General features: G+C 35.3%; 1 protein-coding gene and 1 long non-coding RNA gene across 3 annotated transcripts; one reads left to right on the top strand and one right to left on the bottom strand.

Annotated features, from left to right (window-relative positions):
- Positions 1-7,307: 7,307 nt before the first annotated feature.
- Positions 7,308-10,948, top strand: LOC114277354 (uncharacterized). 2 transcript variants are annotated; one of them, XR_003634562.2, is made up of 4 exons: positions 7,308-7,860; positions 7,970-8,139; positions 10,398-10,534; positions 10,630-10,948. It is a non-coding gene; the product is annotated as an uncharacterized LOC114277354 (long non-coding RNA). The 2 variants fall into 2 exon arrangements; XR_003634563.2 differs by having other exon boundaries at positions 7,358-7,567.
- Positions 10,949-12,808: 1,860 nt separating this feature from the next.
- Positions 12,809-18,785, bottom strand: LOC114277352 (putative inactive disease susceptibility protein LOV1). The gene is made up of 3 exons (XM_028219243.2): positions 17,461-18,785; positions 13,412-15,164; positions 12,809-13,016 (listed from the first exon to the last, which is right to left on the bottom strand). Exons 1-3 carry the CDS (start codon positions 18,518-18,520, stop codon positions 13,010-13,012), a joined length of 2,820 nt encoding a protein of 939 aa, XP_028075044.2. The 5' UTR covers positions 18,521-18,785; the 3' UTR covers positions 12,809-13,009.
- Between the last annotated feature and the right edge of the window lie 472 nt (positions 18,786-19,257).

The following is a 19,257-nucleotide window of genomic DNA, read 5'->3' as shown; positions in this document are numbered from 1 at the left end:
CTAAATTAAACGTGCCCTAATACTAACCATCAAAGCAGGTAAGTAAAAGGAAAGAAATGAGTGGGGATTGGAAGACATACACTCCACTCACACACACTTATTACAGATTTGCCCTCACTCAGAGGGGCCAAATAAATATTACAAATTAATTAACTACGCAAGCTAATTAAATATTACAAATTGCCTAATCAACTAAGCAAATTAACTTAAGCTAAGAAAACAGATAAACTGCCTCGGGAAATGAGCCGCCATGCATGGGCTGCCTCTGTTTTCCTTCCTTCACTCCTCTGGAGGTTGTCAAAACCTCATGACTGCTTCTCTGGACATTGAGGAGCACCACCGGCTGAGTAGAATTGCCACCGGCAGTGTGGTGTAGTCACCGGCACAAGATGAATCCATCGGCTGCTCGTTTACTGCCGGTCAGCAATGTATACTGCCGATCGGCAAGGAATGCCTGCAGAACCTGCAATTGACAGCAACAGAGGGCAAGGCAAAGCATGGCAGCACAATTCAAGGCATATATGCACCATTCATGTCCCTTATCATGGTAATGACTCAAAGGGGCATGCGCCTCGATTCTCGGACCACCAATCACGCATTTCCATGCATGATGGCCCAAGGAATCAAGTATGCAACTTTCATGTCAAATGAAATGCAAACCAATCAAACAAACTAAGGCCCAATTCCTATCATCAAGTCAAGGAACAAGGCATGCATGCAAGATGCAATGCAACCTAGGCATGCAAGCTAAGGATGCAACATGACATGGCGACAAACTTATGCAAGCATACATGCAAACATGAGGTAATGCTAACCAATGAAAAGGTGGTCTTATACAAGATTTGGGCAGCTCTAATAAGGCCCAAAACAGTAGCCAAAATGCCCAAACATGAGGGACCAAATACATACACACATGCACATAATTGAGGGCCAACACTTAAGCACAAATTGAACAACCCTCAAACACATTTGAAAGGGGGATGACATGGGCAATTAATATGCAACATAAGTTCTGAAAATGCATGTTAGGATGGTGCCAAACCAAGCAACAAAATCAAGCCAAACATGCAACAAATAGTCCAAGTGTTCAAAGCAAACCAATGGGGTATTGAACTACACTTAGCAAGGCCAAACATGGCATGGACTAAATGACTAAAAACAGAATTTTAGCACATAACATAAGGCCCAAAAGACCACTTAGATGGCATCTAAATGGCTCAAATTTAAAGGCATGCACAAGTGCCAAAACAAGGGGCATTGCTACACAAGCTTATGAGGCATTAAAGATGCATCCAAGGTAAACATATAGGCATGCAAATAGGACTGAAATGACATGGTGGATGATTCCAAAACACTAAATCAATGCAAAAATGGCATGCTACACACTCACATACTTAAGGCCAACAAGCCAAAATACAAAGAGGCTATATGATGCATGCCAAATCCGACCCATACAACCTAGGACAGACCTAGAACATGGCAAAATATGCACATAATCTTCACAAGACTAAGCCTAGAACATGCTCCAACAAAGGCTAACAACCTAAGGCATATTAAGGCATAAACAAGGCATTACATGGCAACTATGCTAAGCATGCATGGAGTACCAAAACCAAGTAAAAACAGAGGCATAACATGACATATTAAGCATAAAAAGCAGCCAAGTCATGGTCAATACACCCTCTAACATGGTGCTCCCTCAAGAGACCAAAAATGGTTCATTTTAAGGACAACAAGGAGAGGGGGTGGCCCTCTCCTTTTAAGGACTTCAAGGCACCATCTCCACCACTGAAATCCCTCAAGATTTCAGTGGTGAAGAGGCCCAAACACCAAAGTCCCGAAACTAGCACAAAATGGCTCAAAATGAGGCCTTTCAAGGCCTAAGAGGGGTCAAACACCTCCAAACCAAAAAAACACTCTTAATAAACAATAAAGAGGGCCTAAAAACAGAACTTTTTTGTGTTATACAATAAGCACAAAAACGAATTTAAGACAGGTAGAAATAAGGTGCAAAAATGGGGAATAATGGGACTAGATTCTCACCCTTGATGACCCCTTTCACAATGGTGCTCCAATGGCCTCCCTTGGCTTGAATCCAACACCAAAACTTCAAAATCAGTCCCTTAGAACCTCAATAGCTAGACAAAGGTGAAACACTAGGTGTTTATGTGCAATAGTAAGACACAAAACACCTGGAGCACAAAAGAGAGGGAAAGAGAGATAGGATGTGTATCTAACCCTAACCCTAGAACTCAAACCCTAACAATGGCTGTCTAAGCTCTCTCAAGTGTCTCAAGTCTCTAACCTTTAGCAACAAGAGAGAGCCCCTCTCTATATAGAAGCTTTTGTCTTGTAAAGCTTACAAGACAAGCTTCATAAGAGGGAGATCCCTCCATACACGTGTATGGAGGGTAGCAAAAGGTAAGACAGCTGTCTTAAAATATCTGCAAAAGCAGATGCACAGTAATCGGCCGGTCAAAAAGGTCATCTTGGCCAAAAGGAGTGCCGGCCGGCACTAAATAGTGCTGACCGGCAACAAATAGTGCCGGCCGGCAATATACATTGCCGGTGGCAGCAAAAACCAGCCGGTGGTCTCTAGCCACTGCCGGTGGTGTGTGGGGATGTCTCACAAGGCATTCCCTGCCCCTCCAAGGAAAAACACAAGTGTTTGGTGTAAAACCAGACACTAAACAGTCGAGTTCGGAGATCCTGCGCGCAAAGCGCGCGAGCCGAGGCCTCCGGGAACTCAAAACGAACACAAACATAGATAATCATCGAGTGTTCAAACGATGACGTCCAAGTCTTGAGGACGGTCAAAAATGGGGTGTCTACACCCCTCTCACTACTCCAGTTTCCAAAGAGGATTTGGTTCACATCTCTTTCCTTTTGAGGTCTCATCTGATGAGTACATCTCCACTGTTCCTCTGGAGTCCATTCTTACTTCTCCGTCTGCATCACCTATGGCTCCTTCTCCTCCTTCAGCTTCTTCTTCTCCTCCGTTGTTGGTCTATTCTCGTCGTCAGGCTCCCCCATAACTAGTTATCTCTACTCCTGTTGTTGCTCCTTCTACTTCTGACGACTCTGATCCCGCTGCACACTGATATCCTACTCGTAAGCGTCGTCCTCCAAATAGGTTGGGTTGGTTTAATACATGTTTTTTTGCTTCCTATCGTACTTTTTTATCTGTTATTCATTCTTTTTCAGAACCATAGTCTTACACGAAAGCTTGTCAGGATCCTAATTGGGTTCAAGCTATGGAGGATGAGTTGTTTGCCTTACAAAAGACTAACACTTGGGAACTAGTTCTTTTGCCTGTTGGCAAGAATCTAGTTGGTTGCAAATGGGTCTATATAGTCAAGACTCATTCTGATGGTTTTCTCGAGCGCTACAAAGCTCGATTGGTTGCCAAGGGTTTCTCACAAGAGTATGGTATTGATTATGAGGAGACCTTTGCCCCTGCTACCAAGATGACTATTGTCGGTACCTTGATTTCTGTTGCTGCTGTTCGACATTTGCCTCTCTATCAAATGGACAATAAGAATGCTTTTCTTAACGGTTATCTCACTGAAGAGGTCTACATGCGTCCTTTCCCTGGTCTTCTCCACTCCTCTGGGTAGGTTTGTCGTCTTCGGCATGCTCTGTATGGTTTGAAGCAGTCTCCTCGTGCTTGGTATGATCACTTTCAGACTGCCGTTACCGAGCTTGGGTTTCATCCTTTTGCTTCCGACTTTGCTTTGTTTCTAAGATATACCTCAACTGGTTTTATTGCTCTCCTACTCTATGTGGATGATATGATCATCACTAGCTCTGACTCTTCTATTATCTCTACGGTCAAGCAACATCTCTTCCACACCTTCGAAATGAAGAATCTAGGTCCATTGTAGTATTTTCTTGGTATTGAGGTTGCCTCTTCTCCAAAGGGCTATTTTCTGTCTCAGGCCAAGTATGCTAATGAGGTTATTCACTATGATGGTCTTACTGATACTAAGGTTTCTGATACACCTATTAAGCTTAATGTGAAGCTCAACTCTACTGATGGTGTCCCTCTGGATGATCCCACGGTCTATCGCGAGCTGGCGGGTTGTTTAGTTTATTTAAATGTCACTCGCCCTGATCTTGTTTATGCTGTTCATGTGGTTAGTCAGTTTGTTTCTGCTCCTCGCTCTACCCATTGGGCTGCTTTGGTTCGTATTCTTCGCTATCTCCGGGGTACCATCTTTCAGGGCTTGCTATTGTTATCTACTTCCTCTTTAGACTTGGTGGCCTATGCTGATTCTGATTGGGCTGGTGATGTTACTGATCACAAGTCCATCTCTGATTTCTGTATGTTTCTTGGCGATTCCTTGATCTCTTGGAAAAGCAAGAAACAAACTATTGTTGCTCGCTCTACTGCCGAAGCTGAGTACCGTGCTATGGCTCATGCTACTACTGAGCTTGTTTGGCTTCGTTGTCTTCTCTCTGATTTGGGTGTACCTCAGCCTTCTCCGATCTCCCTCTATTGTGACAACTGCAGTACTATTCAGATTGCCGACAATGCTGTCTTCCATGAACGGACGAAACACATTGAGATTGATTGTCACTTTGTACGACAGCATCTGCAGTCTGGTTCTATCTCGCTTCCTTTTTGTCTCCTCGGCTTTGCAACTTGCAGAGTTTTTCACCAAGACTCACACTACCGCTCGGTTTCAGTTTTTTCTTAGCAAACTCTTAGTGTTTTTTGCTAAAACACCTTGAGTTTGAGCAGGGTTGTGAGAATATATATTGTATATATGGTATATTAGGAATTAGGCAATTCCCTTTTCTTTGTATTTCCTTTTTCTATCATAGATTAGGGCTATATAACTGATGCACTCTTTGTAAATATATACAATTGAATATACAGAAAAGCTTTCAGGAATCTTACACCAAAACCATTCTATCCGAAAGGACAGCAATGAAACAGAGAATTGGCAACATCATGAATGGAATCCACAATCGCCTAGGAGATCCAAGGATTGGCCCAGTCTTGCTCTTGGGAGCATTGATGTCTTTTGGTAGCATCTAGCTGTGAAGGAGCCAATCATATCATCCAAGTCGATTTAATAATCAAACTCAACCGAGCAAAAAGGTAAGTGATGGCATATTGGGCTCCTGGGAGCATTGTTATTGTTTGTTTTCCATCTATTATTATCTTTATCTCCAATGTGATTTCATTGAGCAATAAACAATATATGTGCATTTTTCTTTGTCATTATTCTTATAATGTTTTTTTTTTTTTTCAAGTTGCGTATGCGGGCCGCTAGTGTATAATTATTATCATTGTCTTTATTTTTATATATGTGATGTCTTGGCTGCATATCATTTTACTTGATTAATTTAGTAACTTCTATTAATATTCTGTTACGATTAGTCCACCTATGTGATATATGTGGGTCCCATACAGTTGTTAGGCTAGTTCAAACATGTATTTGGATTAGGATATTAGAGTCCGGAATCTATTGGAGAACCCAATGTGTAGGTTTTGGTTACCTAATTGTATGGAACTAAGTTTTTTGTGAGTACACTATTATAAATAGTCGTGGAGACTATAGGTTTTGGTGTGATTAAGATGAGGATAAAATAAAGATGCAAGGGGTGACAAAAAATACCGTGAAGGCACCGGCGTTAACAAGGGCTCAACTACTCTTGAGCATGGGATTCAGGTAGTGATATGGGTTTTGAGTGTGTTGACCATCTCACATGTATTATTTATTTTTCATTCATAGTGAAATCTCTCTCCCGTGGATGTTGGCAATTGGTGCCAACCACATAAATCTGTTTGATTGTTTTTCTCTTTGGTGTGTGCATTGTGTGCTTCCATTCACATTGGTGGGATGTGGTATAAATCTCAACATATTCTTCAAAGTTTGCTTTATTTAGTTCAAATGCAGTCACATATACCTTGTGGGAAGCAACCCTTTTTGTTTTTGTTTTTGTTTTCGTTTTCGTTTTCGCTTTTGTTTTTGTTTTTTTTTTCCTTGACGGTCAAGTTATTGCCTATTCATTAGCATTTTATTACTGCCCCTAACAGATTACTGTACTGAGTGATAGCTTTGTGCATATCTCTAAATCATCTCATTGAACAATTCGCATTTTCCAGCTTTGCAATTTCTAGAGACTCATCATTCTCATTGAACGCCCCACCCCAAACTCTCAAACATTAAAAAAGACTGGAAAAAAAACTCTAAATAAGGATTTTTCTGTCTCCCTCACCACGAATCATTTTTGTATGATTGTTCCTTCGTTGGGAATCTATTGCTTGCTAGTTGAAATTGTTTCCGTCACCAGCAATCATTCTTGTATGATTGTGATCCTTAATTAATATTCTCTGACAATTTTCTTTCACATTTATCCCCCACCATTTTTTATTTATTTTTATTTTTTTTGGTATGGAATATTTAAAAAGATTTTGTTGAAGGACAATATTGATTTTTAGTGGCTCCTTTGGAAAAGGAAATTGTGCCTTACTTTGTGTTGAACTACATAGAGACTGGTGGTGTTATGTGTTCTATAGTTCCCAACCTCGAAACCCAAATAATTTTTAGAATCACTGCCGACGTTACAACTAATAATCAAAGTTTTTAAAGGCATATGTGTAACGCAAGACATTTTACCTCTTGTGAGGGGAGGCATAAGCCTCAAGACATTGAGGCATATGAATTTTGAATTTTAAATTTTATATTAAAATAGTGAAAAAAATTAAAAATTAAATATGCTATAAGTACTTTTCTCCATAAGGCATTAAAATATTTCATTGTCACTACAACAAAATGCACTTTTGGGGACCAAAATTGGCGACTAAAAAAAATTTAGTCACCAAAAGTTGTAGAATTGGTGACCAAAAATTTTTTTAGTCAGCAAAAGTACAATATTTAGCTACTAATTTTTTTTAGTCAGGGTATATTAATTATTGGCAACTATAAAAAATTTAGTCCATAAAAATAAAAGAATTGGCGACAAAAAAAATATTTTAGTCGCCATATATTGAATTTTGGCTACTAAAACAATTTAGTCGCCAAATGTAAAATAAAAAATTATTTTTTATCTTTGGCGACCAAACTTTTTAGCGACAAAAAAATATTTTAGTCGCCGTATATTGAGTTTTAGCTACTAAAACAATTTAGTAGCCGAATGTAAAATAAAAAATTATTTTTAATCTTTGGTGACCAAAAGTTTGGCCGCCAAAACATAAAATATTTTAGTCGTCAAAAAACTTAAATATTTGGAAGGAGACCTTTCAAATTTTGGAGGGATTTATAGACTTAACCGACGACTAAAAATTTTTAGTCGCTAATAGTGTGTAATGTGTATATATTTGGTTTCCTGAAACCCAAACCAGTGCCTCTGTCTCTCTCTCTTCAGCGTCTCTCTTTCTCTCTATCTCTCTCTCTCCCTCTGCCTCTCCCTCTCCGCTGCTCCTCTCCCCTCCCTCGCGGTCGCCAGCAACTGGAGCACCGATTCACCTCGTTGTTGGTCACCGTTGCATGAGATCCATCGCCCAAGGAAGCTCGATCGGCGACTCCTCCCTCGCAGCTCCTCGCATTGCAAGGTTTTTGTCTTCCTCTCTCTAATCGACTGATATATATATATATATATAATAATAATCTCTACACCGATTGTGAGATCAATTATTGTTGCTTAAACCTATTGATCCGATCCATTGTTGGTTTTAATTTCTCTGAGAATCGTTTGAGAGAGAGAGAAAAAAAAATGATGTCGGAGGGTAGGGTTTGGGTCGGAGCATCTCATTCACACAGAAAGAGTGCTATTTCTGGCATTGATGTGATAAAGACATTTGTTTTTTATACTTATCTGGTACACTTTCAGCGCGATTTTGACCCGGTAAGTTTGTCCTATACTCAATCAGTAATTGGCTAAATGTTTGATTCTTAAACCTTTCCTTCTCACTGTTTTAAACTTGTTTGTTCTTAATACGCATCTATTCTGCCAGGTACAAAAAAACTCTCTTAGGAGATGATTTTGGAAAGTTCCCAGTTCCTTTATTGATGAATACATTTCACTTTGTGATGCAAGTTGTGTTATCAACAGCTATAACATGGTTTTGGCCTCAAAGATTTCAACCCAGGGTAACTATGTCATGGCGGGATTACTTCATGAGAGGTAACTCTCTTGCTTTTTTATCCTGTTCTTTTGTTTTACTCAACCAATATGGGTATAAATTCAATTTTGGCGTATTCGTTTATGAATTTTCATGTCTTTTGTTGTTTTTCATGAGTAACATTGTAGTTTATCTGGAAACTGCCAGTGTAGATAAGTTTCCTTAGCCTCTTTTCTTTTATTTTAAAAGAATGAATATTGGAGTTCAATGAATTATAACTTTGATTGGCTAGAATATGTAACTAAATTGAGAGGTAGATGCCAACGTTGGCCAGAGAAAAGCATTCCTAGATAGTTTACAATGTCAACTAGGTCTCAACAGATACAGTAATGGGAAAGACTTGCATATTGGATTGAAGGTCTCTCTGATGCAGAGCATTGGAAATCCAAGGCCATTTTCACCTAATGTGATTGCACCAGAGAGAATTCCATTTTCACAATCACTAATAGAAATTTGGTCTCCTATATGGGTTGATTGTGATTCAGCTACACTGTCAAGATGTAGTGCACACAGCTTGTCTCAACTCTCTTCCATTTTATCACCTACAGTCTGGGAGAGGAGGGTTGATCCTGTACTATACTCAGAGCTGTCTGGGGACTCCTTATATAAATCAGGTTGCCTACAGTAACAGTCAACTAGATTTTTATTACGATTAAAAACTACTTGAATCTTAATATTATACACTTATGTTTGTTACCTCCAAGATGGATGACTTCCCTTACTACTACTTCTTAAGTCCTCTATCAAGTCTTTAAAATTTTCAAACTGAAAATCCATATCAGATATGCTAATACCAAGCATATCACTCCCTCTGTTTTGGTTGAGAAAATCATGGAGGACCTGAATATCATATTTGGTTTATATTAGGCAATATTCAAACACTAAGGGCATCATATATGATTTACTATATCGGCAATTTAATCAGGAAATCAATGAGACCATGTAACAATTATTACAACCCTACTTTTGGCACATGTCTATGGATTGACAGCATCATTTCAACCTTTCTTGAAGGTATGATGGAAGGAAAAGAAAAAATAAACCCTACTAGATAATTGCATCTGTTGTTATAAGAAATATCTAATAAGTAGACAAGTGAGAAATTGAAGGTTCTTGGAGGATATTTATTAGCTCTCAAACTTTGTTTTCTTCTATTCCTGACAACTGATGACATCTGTGGAAATGATATCATTTGAGCATTTATTTTGATACTCATCCCCAACTTGCGAGGACACCCGAGAACTTCCAAGTTGTCAAAAAGTGGTTTGATGTTCATATGTCTTTCATCGATGAATGATGCTTCATATTTCATTATAGTTGTTTTTAGAACAAAAATTTTACTTCGGACAAATAACAGTCCTGCAATGTGCCAAAAATACAACCTTATTTTCTAACCTGCAAATGATTTTCTTCTTCAATCTTCAGTGTTAAATAGAAATGGTCCATTTTGGGCCAACAAAGGGGTCGCCTCTAGCAGATCTATTGTTGGGCCCCAAAACTTCAAACCTCTATGCCATTTGATGTAGTCCAGTAGCATGTACCAACAGTTGCATGTTTTGTTTTTAGGTTTTTTATTTATTGAGACATTCTTCTTATAACCAGTATGTAAGCAAAGATTTTAGGCAGTCTTTAGGATTATCATTTCAATTTAATCAATACCTATTTATCTTAGGGACTGACAGTACCTTTATCTAGTGCTATATAAACATGAAAATCATGTAAATAGTAAGAAACATAGTGAGAATCACAATCTACTCAAATATCCTGATAAATCGCTCTAATTTTGTGTTATGGCAAAACCAAGATGACAATTTATTTATTTATTTTTTATTTTAAACAACAATTTACCAATTTGTTGTATAGTTGGCCTTCCTTTATGAATAGATACTATTCACCCATTGGCTCTGCCTTTATTTTTATCTTGACAATCCATCATAGTCTGCTTACAAATGGTGTGCTTGCATCACAAGATAATGATCCTATGATGTTACATGTAGCAATGACCATTAGTCTTCCCATGGCGCGCTTACTAATAATTTTATATTCTTCATTTCTAATCAAGTATGGATGAGAATAAGAGATGTCTGATTTGATTGTGTCATTTCAGTAGATGATCACAATCTAATCAATGCAATTTCTGCCAAGACATTGCTACTGTAGTCTGCCTGTTTTTGTATTTGAAGTTTGAATATATGCTTCGCTGTTGTTATATTTTTGTCAATTTGTTGTTTGAATCATCGATCATTGGCTATGGTTTTAGGGAGTGAGTAAAGGCCTAGTTGCAGAGAAGATCTTCACATTAATGGCCGAGAGTGGAAGGCAAGCTGATTTCGTATCAAGCATTGTCTACACTTATCAAGCGTTGGCTTCACTTATACATAACTGATACATGTTAAGGTATCTTCACTGAAATCCTTTTTTTTTTTTTTTTTAACAATCCATCTCTGCAGTTATTTGCTTACAAAGTTCAGTTTTGTAATTATGTGGTTTAGGGAAACTTGTCGAAGAGATCACTCCACAGTAATACAGAGATCACTTCAATTTCAGGCTGAGGTGTCTCGGCTTATGGACATCATTATCAACTCACTTTACAGCAATAAAGATATCTCTTTTAGGGAATATATTTGGCATGGTAGTAAATATATTTGTGTGCAGATGACATGTTTTGGTATGATTTTTTGTTTTATATGGAATAATATTATTACTGTAGGTTGGAATATACTTAATTTGTATGAAATTTGACATTAAAAGTTATTCCTTTTTGGATGGTTGGAAATGAAATGGATACAAATTGCGAAATGATTGATAATAGATGTATTATTTTATTTATATATATGATACAGGTTGCATGGAATACATACATATTGTGGACAAATTAATTATAAAATAAAATAAAATCATGTTTTTGGCGACTAAACAATTAGTAGCCAAAAATGTAGTAAATATTTTTAGCGACTAAATAGTTAGTAGCTAAAAATAAAAATAAAAATAAAATGGAAAAAAACTTTTGGCTACTAAATATTTAGTAGCTAAAAATAAAAATAAAATGGAGAAAAACTTTTCGCTTTTAAATATTTAGTACTCCCTCCGTCCCAAAATATTAGTTCCTTATTCCATTTTTCATTGTCCCAAAATATTAGTCCCTCTTTAAAAATCAAGTACTATCAAATTTCTTATTGTACCCTTCTTTTAAATTAATAAGCAATATAAAAAGTATAATTATGCATTGATATTCTTAAAAAATGTACTACCAAAAGGATAATTTTGGAAAGTCAACTTTTTTCAAATGCAATAATTGTACTACCAAAAAAAGTTGAATTCCCCAAAAGGGACCATTATTTTGGGACAGAGGGAGTAGCCAAAATAAAAGCAGATTTTAGGAGACTAAGAATTTAGTAGCCAAAAAAACAAAATGAAAGAAATAAAAAAATAAGATGAAAAAAAAAACTCTTTGGCAACTAAACCTTTGGTCGCCGTAGATACTTCAAGTTTTGGCGACCAAATTTTAGTAGCGGAAAATAAAATTTTTGGTGATTAAAAATACCAGTCGCCATTTATGGGACTTTTGGCGACTAAATATTTTTTCGTTGCCAATACCTTCCCCAACAACCTTCTTGCGACCAATCCGGTGATCAAAATATTTAGTCGGGCAAAATTTTAGGCAACTAAAATCATACTTTTGGCGACTAAAAATTTAGTCGCCAAAAGTGAAATTTCTTGTAGTGTGAGGAGTGATGTTTATTTGCACTTTATGGAACTATGATTTATCTTTGGTAAAAAGTTGAAGAGTGACATTTATGAAGAATGTTAATAAAAATGAAAGAAAGTGAATTTATCTTATTTTAGTTTTTTTTATCAAGTCAAGTCCTACCCTTCATGGCTATCCAATATATCTATATATATTTTTTAATCCATCACTTGAATTTATTGCTCGTAAAAAACAAATTAATGAGCATAGGAGGAAATAAAATAAAAAAGAGAGAAACCCCGTACATAACAAAAGTTTTTTTGTTGAGCGTGAAGCCTCTTTTTATTGCAATCTTTTTAGCAACCAATGCTAATTTTACATTTTATCCCTCTAATTTAAAATTGTCTACTTGATGTTAGTAGACAGTGAAATTTCTTTGCAATCAACAAACAATATGAAATATGTTTTTCCATTTTGTAGCATTTAATTTTGGATTTTTAGCTTTTAATTTTATCATAGATAATAAAAATTTAATTGTTCAAAAATAAATAACATATTGAAATTTTGTCATTTTCTTCAAAATTTCATATTCAATATGAACTTTTATTGAATGGATTCGACAAGCATAGTCCAAAAAACATTATTTAAAAAAAAAATTAAATTACGAGTTATAGTATTTTAAAGTTTAAAAAATGAAATTAGCTGTTGGGTTGCACATGTTGTCCTTCTCATAATAAAACTTATGGGCTTGTTTGTTTCTTATAAAAAAAATCTTATTACTACGAGAGTCTATTATAAAAAATTTCAACTTTTATTGCTCACGCCTTGTATAAAAAAAATCTCTATGGATATGAACCAATATAGGGGTGTGATTGGGTCAGTTTGGTTTAAGTTAGACATTAAATTTAGAACCAACTTGAATGAATCATGCACTTGAACCAAATCAATCCAATCCAAAAAAATAATCAATCAATAATAAATAATTAAACTAAATAAGTCTTTAATAGTATTTAAATAAAACGCAAACATAAAATAAATATTGTTCAATACAAGCCAACAACTCCAACTCAAACTTAAATACAACCTATACAAATCAATTCCAGTAATAAAATAAAATTAGGTACCGTGGATTCCAACTTTTAACTTCTAGTATTTTCTTCTTCCACTTTCCATTGGCCAATATCCTATCGACTGAAAATCAAAATAAATAGTGAGAAATGATTAATTGCAATAAAGTCCCCATTAGAATGGACCAATTAGGCAAAAATATGCCAATATAAATTGAATCTTATAACCAAAAATCAACCCAATCCTGCTGGATTGAAGAATTGAAAACTCTAAACTAAACCAATGTATTCAAAAAATCAAACCAGTCCAATCTAAAGAGGCTGGTTTGGTTTGGTTTAGTTTTTTGATTCTATGGTAATTTGTCCACCCCTAAACCAATATAAAGGCAAAAGAGCATAGATAGATATATCAACAAATTTTATGATGAAAATTAATGAGGGGGATGTGAAAGAAATGATAAGAGACCCAACTGTGCTTTCGTTTCTTGGGAAAGGATTATACGAAATTAAGAAATTTACTGAATGTTGACGGAAGACACATGTCGCACTTTGTAAAAATCTTCTCCTTCTTCACCATTGACCCCTCGAAGCTTGTTATTAAATTTTTCACTCATTTCTTGAATTGTAAATTGCTGGAGGGTAGCAATGAATCTTAGTCCCTCTGGAACCATTTCCAGTCCTTGGCAATAATGAATGGCTAAAACAGTGAGATTGGGCAGGGCTCCTATTTCCACCTCCCACTCTTTAAGGTGCTTCAAACAATGGAGTTGTAAGGTTTTGAGTTGGGGGAAACCATTATCTGAGCAAACCATTTTGTCCCCTACAAAGGCATCAAAATCTAAATTGAGGAATTGTAGGCGAAGTAGCCTCTCCAATGTTGGCATAGGGTCCTCTTGAAGTTTACACGAGCACAACTGTAACTTGATGATGCTGGAAGAGAAATCTTGGTACTTTGGTAACTTGACAATAAATCCAAATACAGACAATTTGTAAAGATGGTGACACCCTAACAGTTGTTTGAGAATAGTCAACTTTTCTTCTTCGAAGGAAAAATAAACTGATAAGGATGTTTGTCGAAGGTGGTTGGTACTGATGTTTACGTAGTCGAGGAATGCCCCAAAGTCCTCACTGTTTTCTGTCTCCGAGAAAGTTGCATCTAGTTGCCGAAGATTGATTAATTTGAACAGGTCATTGACGTCACAGTTCCATGTGTTGAACCCTTCGAATGTCTCGAGTTTTCTCAACCCATCCAATTTGAATTTGTTTCTGAAATTCAAGTTCAAAGAAATAAACAAATGTCTCAATCCTTCCATTGAATGTAAGACTATTTCTTCACCTAAGTTGAAGTTGCAACCTCGTAAATCCAAGGTTTGCAAGTATTTCAACTTGCAGATAGACGAATGCCATTTTGGCATGAAACAATGTCTAAAACTCAAGTACCTCAAGCAAATTAGGTTACCTATTGATTTGACTAACTTTTCATCAAACTTAAATCCTTCAAGATCCAAATTCCTAAGCAATTTGAAGTTCTTGAAATGGGATTTCAACTCTATTGAAGACTCGTTGTCACGTCTTGGATTGTAGAACAATATTGATCTTAGCTGTTTAGTTGTCACCAAGTCAGGGAGGACAACTCTTTCGATATCCCTATTCAAATGAATTGCAAGTTTGCGTATTTCAAGAGTAGTAGTTGTTAATGTGGTGGACAAGTAATCAGTTAGATCAGTTTTGTGTTGGAGATGAATGATCCTAAGAAAATTATTCTTTTTTGCCTCTAATAAACACAGATCCAGCATATGGTGATGAATGCGGCAATAATTGATCTCTTGAGTATGCTCCTCTACTTGTACTTGAACCATGCACCTCTGTGCAAGTGCACCCAAGTAACGTTTTGCCACATCCATTATTGTTTCATCCCCCACTCTATCAGCATCTATAATTATATCGTCAGCAATCCACAAGTTATATAGTCTTTCAGCATCTATCTCAAAATCCTCTGAAAAGTGACCAAAATATAGAAAACATAGCTTGAATTGATCAGGCAAGTCATGGTAGCTTAAAGCTAACACCTCTAATACTCCATCGTAATGTTGTATGGGGTCGTCACTCCATTTACGCGAACGGACATTTTGGTATACCTTCTCCCATTTCCTTACTGTATGCTTTGTTGCCAAAAGTCCACCAAACACAATGATTGCTAACGGTAAACCAGCACATAGCTTTACCATTTCCCTCCCCAATGCCTTCATATTTGTGTCAAGCACTCTGGAGTCTACAAAAACCACAAAATGCCAAATTTAAAAATGACAAAAAAATAGATTATTGCCTAGAGTCTATAAAGCAAAAAAAATGAAAATTCTAATGAATGCTTGTGTTAATAAGCAATAAACAAGGAAAATTTGCCGACTTTTTGAGACCCAAAATAATTTTTTTAACATGGCCTTTTATACATATATAGATAGAAAATTCTAAAGCGAGTTTATAATATGGATTGATTTTTAAACCTTTTTTTTTTTTTTGTTGCAAAATCAAATCGGTTGGTAATTTAAATTTTATTTAAAAATTTTGAACTTTCGTATTCTCAAGTATAAAACTCAAATTATTAGTTGTAAAATTACTAATCAAACTTGCATAATTCAATTTAACAATCAAATCCATTGAATCATTCTTCTGACAAAATTGACCAAAGGTAAGATTTAATCAATTTTAGTTTTAAAAAGTTTATTTCCTAGAAACAACTGTAACAGGGATAGTTAATAACATTCTATACACAAACATATGTTTAGAAAATAATCATCCATTAGTTTTAAATAATTTACTACATCAACAAGTTTTTTTTGTTTATGCTAAGTCTTGTAATAGTTAGGCTTAATTCCCATCAAATACTATTGAAAATAAGTCTTAGTAAAATCGTCGCTAAAAATAATTGTTTGTGATGATTTTTTACATATGTTGCTAAAATTAACAATTAGTGATTTTTTTTATCACGGTTTTTTTAAATTGTCGCTAAAACTTACAATTAGTGAAGTTTTTCTATGACGAATTTTTCAAATTGTCTTTGAAAGTTGAAAATTAGTGATTTTTTTTGTGACGATTTTTTTAAATCGTCGCTAAAACTTATAATTAATGATCGTTTTTGGGACAAAATTTTTAATCTGTCGTTGAAAATTAACAATTAGTGTCATTTTTTAATGGTGTTTGATGAAAAACACCATTAATTATCATAAAACTTATTGGACAATAAGTCTACCTATTAAGACCGACACATAAGTCTTCCAAACAATAATGCTAAGAAACCAATAACTATACCAATGAATTTTTAACTGCAACACACAAATTATATGTAAGTTTCATCATTTGACGTGAGGTCCAACTAACATTGTGTCTAGACCAAAATTCTTTGTTCTCAAAACTATAAAAAATTAAAATGATACACAAAAATGAATTGGGTGAAACTATTTTAAAATTTTATTTTGAGAAAATTCTCAAAATTTTAAACCTTACATAAAAAATGAAAATAATATAGACTTTTAACAAACTGATCTCAAATAAACTTTAACGAATTGAGCTTAAGTAGTATAGTCCATTTTACTGTCCTAATTTTTAACAAAATATTGTAACATAAGTTATTTTCATCTATTATATTTGTTATCTAGACAAATGTAGAGTGTGCATCCCTAAGAACATAGGTGCAGGCAAGTTATGATTTTATGTGATGAAAGTAATGAATATTTGTAATTTATTATGTCCCTGTATGGTAAAATTACCAATAGTGAATAAAAAATGATAAACAAGTGGGTCTAATTTATGTTGTGCATCTTAAAGTTACTAATGATGAAGTTATGACTTTTCACTTTTTTAATGATATTTTGTGGTGAGAAGTTATGACTTTGTGATGAGAAAATTTATAAAATTTAATGATTTATGCTATTTGTAAAATTTTACAGAAGAGTTATGAAGAAGATACCGTATGCACTCTTTTGAGATGCACATTGTAAGATTATAGTATAGGATTGAGATTGTTGACTTATGGACTCACAATCCCATTTTTCATTGTAAATTTTATTAACTGAATTACATGTTAGCAGACATTCAATTTGACGAAATTGACAAATTTTTAATATCGAGAGGAGCGGGGATCATAATTTTAAGTATGAATTAAAAAAACAAAAATAAATATATAATAAATTGTTATCTCACTAATTTTATTGAATAACTAATCCTATACTAATTCATAAAATTATTAATCATTTCGCTATTAATCAATCAGGGCCTTAGTTATTCTTGAATTCTGTACCATAACTACATGGCCCAAGGTATGTATGTATGGTTTGTTTTGTTCTATTTAGTTTTTGTATGAATATTCTACCTAATGAATTCTTAAAAAAAATTAATGATTTGAATTTACCGAAATTGGTCCAAAATGGGCCATCAAAACCAAACTATTCTCTCAAATTGAATTGTCAAATTGAAAGAATTCAAATTTGAAGGGAAAGTAGTTTAAGAAAGACATTTGAAACTTTAAAAGCATAAATAATTAATTAGATGATGTTAATAATTACCGGTACCTTCGTTTCTTCTAAACAAGGTCTTCTCAAAAAGCTCCCAACTCTCCTTTTCTGTTAAGTGCCTCAATTTATAAAGCACACATTGTTGATCTACATGCTTAGCAACATTTTCATTGCGAGTTGTTAGCAATAATTTGCTGCCTACCTCTGTAGTATTTGGGAAGCCTGGACTCAAACTATCCCAATCCGCATCCTTCCAAATGTCATCGAGAATCACCAAACATTTCTTCTCACTTTGGACTTGATGAAGTTTCTTGACTAGGTCATGATGTTTCGACTTTTCAATCTCTTCCCTTTCTTCTTTTGGTGGGGAGAGAAGTTTGATAAGAATCTCTACAAGAACGTCCCTTGTATTGCATTGTTGAGATACATAGGCCCAGGCAACACATTTAAAATGGCGCCTAATTTCAATGTGTTTGTAAACCGTCTTGGCAAGGGTGGTCTTGCCAAGACCACCCATCCCCCAAATGGAAACAACTCTATAATTTGTATTCTCCTTCACCAAAAGATCCACTACTGCTTTTACATCTTCTTCTGTGCCGACAACATCCTCCTCAACAATATGGGTATAGGATCGCCTTAATTGTCGCTGCCTCTCAGCCAGAGAAGTTGATGATGAACTTTCTACTACTCCTGTAGAATTTAGTATTCCACAAGTTTGAAAACCTGTTGTGAGGCTATTGGTGATCCTGGTATTAATAGCCTCAATCTCCAACCTAACCTCACGAAGGGCTAAACATTCCTTGAAGATACACAAATACCTCTTGAGAATGAAAGGGAACTGATCTGATCTCTCACTAGTACGAAATGCAATTTTGACAAGAAAAGTTGCAATTGCAGCTTCAGCATCATAGGATGCTTCTCTGATCTCAGCAACGCATTGGTGCATTATAATCTCATCTCCTTCTGGTCCTCCTCTTGGTCTTGCATCTGCAGCTACTAAGAAGCATTGCATCCTGTTTAGCTGGGCTTGCAATTGGTCAACTTGAGGCCTCAACCCACCCAAGTTATTCGCTTCCTGGATGAGAAACCCACCCAGACTTCTCACCACCGTAGTCATCTCTCACCACCAAAGTGTTCTTTCTTCTTCTTTCACGGGGGTGTACTTGTTATATGGACGACGCAATTACAGTCCGCCCACGCCGTCGACAACCCGCAATTATTGACTGTCTGCAAGATTACAAAGGCCTCCTTTGGTATGTCTTATGAAAGAGTTAAAAAATTAAAGTTTCAAAGCGCGCAATGTAATAGATTCGAAGCTTATCTATTTCAATTTTAAAGAAACTCAATAATGCGGGTGTGGGTCAGATGGCAACGACATTGACAATAATGACTCCCCAACAATCATAAACTTAAAGAGTTGAAGGCCCACCAATTTTGTTGTTTCTGGACCATGTCACGTGAAGGATTGCCCACAAATTATTAAAGAAGCGAAGATTCAAATAAATAAATAAATAATTGTGTCTACGTATTAGGTTTAGTATATATATTTTTTTATTGGTGAGAGGTTCAGTATTTATGAAATAGTTTAGTGAGATGTCTTTTTACTTGTTTTGAAAGATATTTTGTTTTTAATTTTACCTCTTAATTTATCTATTGACTTTTTTTGACTATCCGTTCAAATTATTTTCTATTTCTTTTCTTTTTTTATCTATCTGTTCAAATTTTTTTTATTTGTTCAATTTTTTTCTGTGTAAATTTTCTATTTGTCCAAATTTTATTTATGCAAATTTTTTATCCGTCAAATTTTACTTGTCTAATTTTTTATCCGTTCAATATTTTATGTATACAAATTTT

Source organism: Camellia sinensis, chromosome 2 (genome assembly GCF_055761805.1).
Source record: "Camellia sinensis isolate YWXY chromosome 2, ASM5576180v1, whole genome shotgun sequence".
Lineage (NCBI taxonomy): Eukaryota > Viridiplantae > Streptophyta > Magnoliopsida > Ericales > Theaceae > Camellia > Camellia sinensis.
Note: the sequence above shows the minus strand (reverse complement) of the source record. Positions and strands in the feature narration are given on the sequence as shown.

Coding starts and splice junctions, on each gene's coding strand:
- LOC114277352 (XM_028219243.2), bottom strand. CDS start 18,520: ATGACTACGGTGGTGAGAAGTCTGGGTGGGTTTCTCATCCAGGAAGCG. Junction 15,165..17,460: donor CTTGTTTAGAAGAAACGAAG/GTACCGGTAATT, acceptor TGGTTTTTGTAG/ACTCCAGAGTGCTTGACACA.